The sequence below is a fragment of the Vigna unguiculata genome, chromosome 8 (genome assembly GCF_037176805.1).
Source record: "Vigna unguiculata cultivar grain cowpea cultivar isolate G323 ecotype 2 chromosome 8, ASM3717680v1, whole genome shotgun sequence".
NCBI classification, from domain to species: Eukaryota; Viridiplantae; Streptophyta; class Magnoliopsida; order Fabales; family Fabaceae; genus Vigna; species Vigna unguiculata.
Genome location: NC_140799.1, coordinates 836,759 through 846,965, shown reverse-complemented (window position 1 = coordinate 846,965; position 10,207 = coordinate 836,759). Strand labels below are relative to the sequence as shown.

Below are 10,207 nucleotides of genomic sequence, written 5' to 3'. Positions count from 1 at the left end.
AATCTTTATCTACATTTCATTTACTTCTTCCAACAATAAGATTTTAAAGTGAGTGTCATGATCCAAAATCTTCATCCCTAACACCGAGACACATAGAACTAGAGATAAAGGTGAATTATCTATTTTATGTATAAGAGGGATGAATCAAATTATATCAATGTAACTTTTATAGGATGTGATATAAGAAATGTTTTATTTCATACAAATTATATACACAAATATTTATATTAATTTAAAATTATTTTAAAATTAAATAATTTTTTTCTTATAGAGAGTTACCGATAATAAAATTTATATAATAATTTTGAAATTCAAATCTGAAAATAATGTGACATAGTGTTTAAAGTTTGAATAGAGGATGATGATGTTGTTGTTTTTTTTATCGGTTTGAGTATAAATTTGATGGCGCATTACATTAATGCATTCCCATCATAGCCAATTTATTTGAAGATATATAAAAAAATAATAATACCACAATCTCCATAGCCAATATAGTTGAAGATATACGTAAAAAATAATATTTACTTTGGCTCCAGAAATCACAGAGTCATAGCTATCAATTTGTTCATCTCCATAATTAAATGCATTACTTGATGAAGTCCAAAAGAGAGGGATAATTGTGTAATAATTTTTGGAGGTGAACAATATCGAAGAGTTTAAATTTTCAAAATGTTGATATATAAAAAATGCTTTTTATTATGGAAGTATTTTCTATTCAAATTATAAAATGATTTATCAAAATATTTATTTAATGGACTCATTTAGTAAAAAAAATTAAAATAAATTTATACTGAGTTTTTATTACGGTTTGGAAATGATAGTGGCCGTACTGAAAGTAGAACGGAAGCATGCGTCCGTTACGTCCGTGACACTGTTAGTACAAGTATGTATACGAACCTGGAAGTGCTTTTTCTGAAACGCGCAAAAGTACGTCAACTGAAATAAATACATACACAAAAACACACGCAACAATAGATTTGTTACTGAATTTCATTCTTTATTAAATATTTCATTCTTTCGATGACTAATTAATAGTCATTTATCCAGTAAAATTAATTGAATTTATTTATGTTTTGTGCTGGTCAAACTTAAATATTTTTCCGTTTATATTCGAGTTAAAAGAATGTTATTAAGTGGACTTAAGTCGTCATGTTTGAAGAGTTTATTTTGACCACCTTTTTGATACACATGTCTAGAAAAATACAATTATATATAAATTTAATCAAAATAAGATATATATAATTTTTTCATATAATGAAAAATATATATCTTAACAAAAATGTATATATTTAACGTTTTTAATTCAAATATCAACAAAAACATTATTATCAATTGTAATTATTTAATATGTAAAATATTTAAAATTGTAGTAATCAAACTATTCAATATATAAATTTTTTACTTCCTCTTAGGGGGTAACGCGGCCCGATCTGGCCCATTTAGGCCTGCCTACACTTGACCCGCAAAATTAGGACAGGGTTGGCCCGTCCTGCTTTGAAAATTTTGGTTCAAAATTTTGGCTCATCTCGTATAGGTTTTAGCCCGTGGACCGATCTTCTTTTCTACAATTTCTTGTGATAAAGCTTTTTATGTTTTACAAATTGAAAAACTTTAACAATTTCACAAATTTAAGCAGATATTTTGAAAAGTTGAATGATAAATTGATAATCTAAACATTTTCATCATATACATATTCATACTTTGTCATGCACGATGAATTCTTGAAATTTTAGCACATTCAAAAATATAAAACATTCATTTTTTTCACTTATACAAGAATTTAGAACATCTATGTAGAAGTCTAGAAGAAAATTAATTAACATACATAAGTGCAATTTTTTTTATGTAAACCACACGAGCTGTCCTGCCCTGCTCCGCCCCACCCCGTTCATAGCCCATGCAGGCTGACGAACTTAAAATCTCTGTCTGTCTCGTATTTTTCATACAGACTTGCAGACCGGCCCGCCCAGCCATCCCACTTTATCTCCTCTTTTATATTACTTATGTAAACTTGCTTTTTATATTACATATTTGAAACATCGATGAGTAACCGTCTAAAAACTAATATTTTTATATATTAATTAATTAATGTATAAGTTAATTTGAGAAGAAAGTTAGGAGAAAATGTTAGCGAATAAAGTGGCAGTGATTGTGGTTGTATATTTGGAAACCCTCTTTTCAAATCTAACACATATTCTTCCAATCTTCCTCACAATTTCTGTGTAAGCATAAAAAGAAACCAATCAAATTAAATAATATTTCATGAAAGCACGAAAACAAAACACCAAACTAACTACACGGGTGGAACATAATTCGCAACCTACAAACAACATTGTTCACATCTTTTTGTCCCTTCAAGTTTCTTAATTAGATTTGGAGATTTTGTAGGAAGCATGTTTTGTTGAAAAACATTGAACAAGGCAAATAAATGCCATGACCCAAAGTTTATTAGTGGATTTCTATGCTCAAATCAAATAAACATAACATTAAGGGGATTCACCATTTTAAATTAATTCTTGCCAAAGCTACCAAAGGAATAGGCCAACATTTTAACTATAGTTTTTAAATGCAATAACGTTGTTGTAATATTTTATGGATATTTCGAGAAGATTCATTCACTAGGTTTTAAATCAATAAAATATGAGTTAAACCTTAAAATAATAGGTGATTTATGAATTTATATATATATATATATATATATATATATATATATATATATATATATATATATATTATTGAAAGTTTTATACCAACTAAAAATAAAACAAATTTATAGTTATAATAAGTAATTGTAAATTTTAATTTACAAGCGGATTTTAAAAAGTTGAATTAGGTTTAAAATTTACTTTTTAAGATGATATTAAAATCATTTAAAGTTTATCTTAACGATTTGTTATTTGTTAGTCATACTGTGTCATTCGTCACCAGATTACTGATTAATGTCTAGTTGATACTCGATATGTATATATGTCTTGACATAAGGAGGTTGTGTTGAAGATTTCACATCAACTAAAAATAAGACAAAATTATACTATATAAGTAAGTACAAACATACCTTCTTATTTAAAATTGAGTTAAATTTAAAATCTGTATCGATTTTTTCAATTTTACATAGGGTCGTTATAAGATTTTTAACCATGTTAGAGTATAAGATTAGAGATTCTAAAAGATCTGCATTTGAGAATAATGTAAATGATTAATTTTAAGGATTGAGAAGTGACAAATGTGAATGAACTAAATGATGATAAAATAAGAAGAGAATTACATTGAAATCTGATTTTGAGATGGTGGATAAATGGGGGATAAAGAAGGGTTTTTTGGCATTTCATTGGAAAATTATAAATAAAGAGAGGAATGGGGTAACCCAGCACATGGGGTGTGGTCAGATTTGGAGGTTTGTGAAAAAAATGCTGCCTTTTTAGAAGAGATGTATACTAAACTTACGTTTGTTGTTGTTTGTTTCAATATTTTATGGTCCCTTTTTTTTCAGAGATGAACAAAAGAAAAAAAAACATTGAAAATGTTGTGCCAGCCTAGCCTCACACATTCATTGGTTTAGTTGATTAAGAAATGCATTGTTTGGTAGAGTTGTAAAGTAATTATATATCTTTTATTTTTATTATATGAAGTAGAGAAACAAAGAAGAGAGTTAATTTTTTTTTCTCGAAGCCATAAAAATAGTATTATTTTCATATTTTTTCACGAAAAGTATGAGAAAATAAATAACATTATTTAAGGTTGTTTTTAAGATATACATATAATTTAGTATAGTACAATATCACAAATACATGCCCACAACAAATCAAAATTTATTAAACTCGATATGGCAACAATGAACTATGGACCAATATTTTCCCTTCACACTCTTATTTGGTTGGTTTATGATCCTTTCAGCAAAAAATAAACTATTACATTTTATTTTATATTCATTCATTAATATTTTTCTTAAAATGAAGTGTTCTAGAAGAAGAAGAGTATTAGATATGTTGTAGTATGCATCCGTCACTATATACAAGCAATATATATCATTTGTTACATTATATGTATTACGTATCTTCGTATACAAATATTAAATATGAATATCACGGTCCCCAATACATATAAACTTCAATTATATATGTAAAAATTCATTACAATGATATAAACTTGAATTATATCATTTATGCGACTATTTTTCACTTGAACGAAAATTATACAAATAAAAATGGTCATTTTTTCGTCTTGTTTTTACTTGAAAAAAAATCTCTTTACTTCTCACATCTTGTTTAATTAAAAGCACTTTTAATTGAACAACGGTACAACAAAAAGTTATTTTCTTTTTCATGTTTTGCTTGTGTACTTATGATTAAATAAAAAACAATGATTCATTATCAATACCTAATTTAATTTTTTAATTTAAATAATATAATATTCAAGTATCACAGTCCTATTATTACTTGACTCGTTTTACTTCTAATAAAAACTCATTCAAAAAACTTAATTAATATTAATATGATTGATAATTTAATCGATATATATTAACGTTCTTGAATAACAAAATTGTGATAGAATTTCAAGTTTTAAAATGAATAATAATTTATATATGAAAAAAATGAAAATTATTTTCCTTAGCCCTTAACCATTAGAGGATGATTTTTCCTTTCAAATAAACATTAGCAAAATGTTGTTTTATTTAGAATTTCTCCAACTAAACGATATATTTGTTCCAAATTAATAAGTAAAACCTTATTTGATTTAGTTTTTAAAATTTAGTTTTTATTTATTCAAAGTTTATAAAGTTTAATTTACAATATAATGATAGATAACATGAGTATGATATTTTCAAAATAGATTTTTTTTCCTACTCTTAATTCCTTTGAAGATATTATTATTATTTTATTAGAAAGTCAATCTCAAGAACAAAATTTTGGTGAAATTAAAATTATCAGTTTAATTGAACATACTTCAGTTGGACTGATGATTTCAATTTCATCAATATTCGATCGAACAATTTTAAATGTTGTGACCATTTATTCAATTTTTTGTTTCAATTCAATACTATCTTATCAAGTTATCTAGAAATGATGAAAATTACTTTAATGTCATAAATGTTTCTTCCAAAATTATAAGATTTTATAAAATTTCATTTGTGTAAATATATTAAGAGTATTTTGACTACAAAGTCATAAATTTAAACATCCAAATCTTATCACTAAAACTTATTATAATGTAGATTATAACATTCTTGTATTGAATTAAAAGATGGAGAAAGACTTTAAAAGTGATGTAAACACAAACAAATTCATAAAAAAAAATTAAGATTTTGATTATCACAATAGAGATTGTTTAAGAAAATTAATACTTCATAGAATGTCCTCTGCAATAAAAGGGAACAACAAAATTAGGGAATGAAGTCATTTATCATCAACATGAAAAGAAAAAAAAAATACTTAAATTGAACTATACAAAAAGCAAGAAAAAGTTGTAAAATTATTATCATTTAGGAAAAAAAAAATAAGATGATGCATCTTTGATCTTACAATTGATCAAACTTGTATGAATATTTAACTTAGGCTTAGGTTAAATATAATGTTTAATGTTTTGTCTAGCTTATATAATTTGTCATTTATAAATCACTCCATAATTATTAAAACAGCTATGTAATTTTTAATTTGAAAACAAATATATTTAATACCAAAACCTTCACTAAATTTGGATATGTATGAATGAACCAAAAATCTCTTTTGCTAGATTATTCAAAATCACATACTACTCAAAAGTACTGGTAGATGTACCAGAGATAGATAGAAACAAATGATGTCATCCACTTTTATATTACTCTAAAGTATTAATTTTGTGTTTATTACAACAATTTCATTGGAAATTTGACAAAGCAAACATTGATAGTTTATTTACTGATAAGCATGTTTGACTTCCATCAAGTTTATACACATCTCTCTTCAAAAAATATAAATATTATTAATGATGACAATGTAATAAAAGTAGTCTATATTGATAAAATGATATAATATATATTTTGACTAAAATGTGAATTTAAACAATTGAAAATATATTCAACTAATAATAGTTCATGAATATTTAAATCTATTTATTCAACCCTTGTAATAACAGTTTTTGTGAAATATGTTAACTTTTATACAGTTTAAATTTTAACTATAATTTATTAAGTTAATTAATACACTATGTGATCAAATTGGTACATACAGTCATTAGAACAATATTATTCAAAGTGAAATTCAATAATTTTATTTTTTATGTGAAAATTACTGTAAATAAATAGATTGGTAAACTTTTGATTTACATTTTGAATTTAATCAAATTACACAACTTCCTGTTTACATAATATATGATTTTTCAAAACTCTAGTGACTATTTGATTGTAGTTAAACCTTTTAGTTAATGTTTAATATTACTTTTTCTTATAAGTATATCACATTTTACACATACATAGAAAATGTACATATTTGTTTCATTTAGTAATTTTTATAATTGAGATTATATTCAATTTTGAATTTGTGAAAAGAATTTATAATATTATGGATAGATACTAGTACGATGATAATCTCAAGAAATACATCATATGTGGCAAATTTTGCAAAGACATGCATTATTTTCTTAGAGTCAACCTTTCGGGAACATAAAATTTTCGGTGAAATTGAAATTGCGAGCACTCACCGATGTGGGATTGAGCAATTTTAGGTTTTAGGACCACTTATTCAATTTCTTTGTATCGTTTTACTGCTTTCTTGTCACGCTATCCAGATATGATGAAAATTGCGTAAGCATTATAAATGTTTCCACCAAATTCATCATATTTTATATAAATTTTTTATTTATATTTATAAACAGATCAAAAATATTTTAATTTTTGAAGATGATGCATTATAAGGTAAATAAGTTTAACATCTACCTCTTGTCATTCGGATATGTTAATGTAATATAAAATTTTAAATCATACATCATAAAAAAAAACATAATTTCTATTCTGAAAACATAAGATTCTGCTAACAATTAAAGAAATTGTTTACTAGAATATAAATTATAAGAGTATTATATTGAGAAAAAGTTGATGAAAAATCTTATAAATGATGTAGAAGAAAGAAACCCACAAACAAAACTAAGACTTTAACTCTATAGTGAAAAATATCTGATAAAATTTAGAAAAATTACCAATAATAAGAAAAGATATGCACAAATTAAATTAAAGATGATGAATAAACTTTTGAATATCAGTTTAAACCCTAAACCAGTATATATTGGTTAGAAATTAAATTAAATTAAAATATTGAACTAGTCTAACTTACTTTAACTATCCAAAATATTTAAACTATTGTCAACAAACATTATATTATTAAAACATATTTTTTAATATCATAAGTTATATTGCAGTCTAAGTTGAATGATAAGAAATTTAATCATAAAAATTTAAATTAATGAAATAATTAGTGAAATATTTTACCATCCTAATCATGATATTACTCTCAAAAATTAATTTCTTAACCGGTGAGAAAAAGTCGTGTGTGCATTAAATGATATTATTTATGATGAAGATGAATTTTATTAATTTTTCTTTTTGATAAAATATTATTAGAAAAAAAAAATTCAACCCCATGTTGAATTAAAAGTTACAATAACTAAATTAAATTCAACTGAATCTTTTAACATCTAAACATAATTTTTTTCAATTTAAAAACAAGAAAATTTGTAAATTTTTATTATTTATTATTATTATTTAGGCAAGAAAATAAAATGAAGATTTAGTTAGTGATTTAGTCCTTTAATTTGTCATTTTCGTTCATTTTGATTTTTTTATTATTTTTGAGTTCAATTTAGTCATTCAATATTTAAAAAGGTTCAATTTGGTCAACTAATTATTTTTTATTCAATTTAGTCATTTTTTATCTTAAAGCGATAAAATTTTGTCCTTTTCGATTTAAGACCAAATTAATAATTAAACTTAATTACAATTTATATATATGTTAAAATATTTTTTATAATTTATACATCAAATTACTCCACCTAAATACTAAAATTATTTTAGTTTTTATCCTCCATCTAAATACTCGAATTATTTTATTTTTTATATTTAGGTGAATTGATTTAATGTATAAATTTTAAAAAATTATTTTAACATATATACATAAGTTTGTAATTAAACTTATTTACTAATTTGATTTCAAATTGTCAAATTAAAAAAAACAAAATTGATCATTATATAAAAACTGACTAAATTGAATAAAAAATAATAAAAAATCAAATTAAACATTTAAAAAAATTAAATTAAACCAAAAAATAATAAAAATATCGAAATAACTAAAACAACAAATTAAAAAGACTAAATCATTAATTAAACTTAAATTTAAATATCTTTCATTCACACACGGGTCAAACTAGAATGAATTTTTAACTTAGTTATTTTATATGTAAATACTTTATATATATTGAAACTTTTTTCATTAAATTTGGATATAGAGGGATCAACTAAAGATGTCTTTGCTAAATTGTTTAAAATCACTAACTAATAAAAAAAAAAAGAATATTGCTACAAGAACTGGAGACAGAGAAAGAGGTGACCCCTAGTTGGTAAATATCCCCAAAAACTAAGGGCACTTTCCCAACTTTGCACCTATAAATCCTTAATCTCACACCCTTCTTCAAATCCCCCAACCTTTATTTTTATCAACAATTCATCATCATCACTTCCACTGCAACTTCTTTCAACTCCTTCACCCAACAACAAAACCAGAACACCAACACAAGAAAAAAACATAGCAAAAAAAATGTCCGCAAAATGCAGCCAAATCCGACACATCGTTCACCTCCGCCAGATGCTGCGGCGCTGGCGCAACAAGGCACGCATGTCCGCAAACCGCACACCGTCAGATGTGCCTGCAGGACACGTGGCGGTCTGCGTAGGCACCAACCTCACCAGATTCGTGGTGCGCGCAACTTACCTGAACCACCCCGTCTTCAAGAAGCTTCTCCTTCAAGCCGAAGAAGAGTACGGTTTCTCCAACCACGGTCCATTGGTCATCCCCTGCGACGAAATGCTCTTCCACGAGGTTCTCCGGTTCATCTCCTGGTCCGAATCAGCAAAACCGAACCGGTTCGTAAACCTCGAACTTGACGACTTGAAACAACGTTGCCACATCAGAATCAACAACAACCTCGATTTCTGGCCAGAATCTAGACCGCTCCTACACGGTCCCAGTGACAAAACCGTTTGGTAACTCGGAATTTTACTCTGTCGACGACTCCGCTGAGTTTTTCAAAAAAAAAAAACCGGTCTAGATAAACCTGGGTTTGGTCGAGATTTGAGTTGGGTGATGAGAGGCTTTAATATAATTTGTTATTGTTATATTACTGAGTTGAGATCTCATTTTCATAGTGAGAGAGAGTTTGTTTTGATGTGATTCGAGTTACACATATCGTAAAATCAGTGTTAGAAGAATGGTCCGGGAATCGCCGATGGAGGAGACGGCACAACCGAGTCGTCCCGGGTTCGGATCCGAGTTGAGGCTGTGATTTCATGGCTCGTTTCAAAGCTGCGATATGAGTCTCTAACTGTCATGGTAACACCCACATGATGTAAAAAAAGCACTTATTAAGTTATTATGTTTATTTATGTATTTTATTCCATCAATTGTAGAGAATTTTCAACTTCAATTCACTCTTTTTAACTTCACTAAAAGTGTTTTTTTTTTATTAATTATTTTTTTTAAATAATTGGAGGAGGGTATTAAATATAGTGTAAAGTTTGTTGGTATGTGTGGAGGTTGCAATCAGAGTAGCAGTTGTGGGAGTTATAATGACACGAACCCACGTGAAAGCTCTCTTTCTATCTCTCTCACTTCAAATGTATGTTTTCACCTGATCTTCGTTCTGTCCCAACTATACTCTTATCACTGTTCTTATGTCAAATATTTTGTCAAAAAATTTGTGAAATGAAATTTATTTAAGAAAAAAAAAAAAGAAATAGAAAGAAAGAACGAAGAACCTCATTGACCAAAAGAAAGTGAACATGATCACAAATCACAATCATACAAAAGAAGAGTCTTTATATTCATGAGAGAGAGGACCTTTGTGCCAGCTCAGTACTCACCTAATTAAGCACAAGTTTTGATTATTATTACTCCTATAATGCCAGCTAAATAATTTCAATTAACGCATCCCCTTAACGTTATTATTGCTCAATTTTAATTAATAT

At 26.4% G+C, this 10,207-nt stretch overlaps 1 protein-coding gene across 1 annotated transcript; it reads left to right on the top strand.

Moving 5' to 3' along the window:
* Nucleotides 1-8,649: 8,649 nt before the first annotated feature.
* On the top strand, nt 8,650-9,643 carry LOC114195237 (auxin-induced protein 6B-like). The gene has a single exon (XM_028085635.2). The coding sequence runs from the start codon at nt 8,781-8,783 to the stop codon at nt 9,228-9,230; it is 450 nt and encodes a 149-aa protein (XP_027941436.2). The 5' UTR covers nt 8,650-8,780; the 3' UTR covers nt 9,231-9,643.
* Nucleotides 9,644-10,207: the final 564 nt, after the last annotated feature.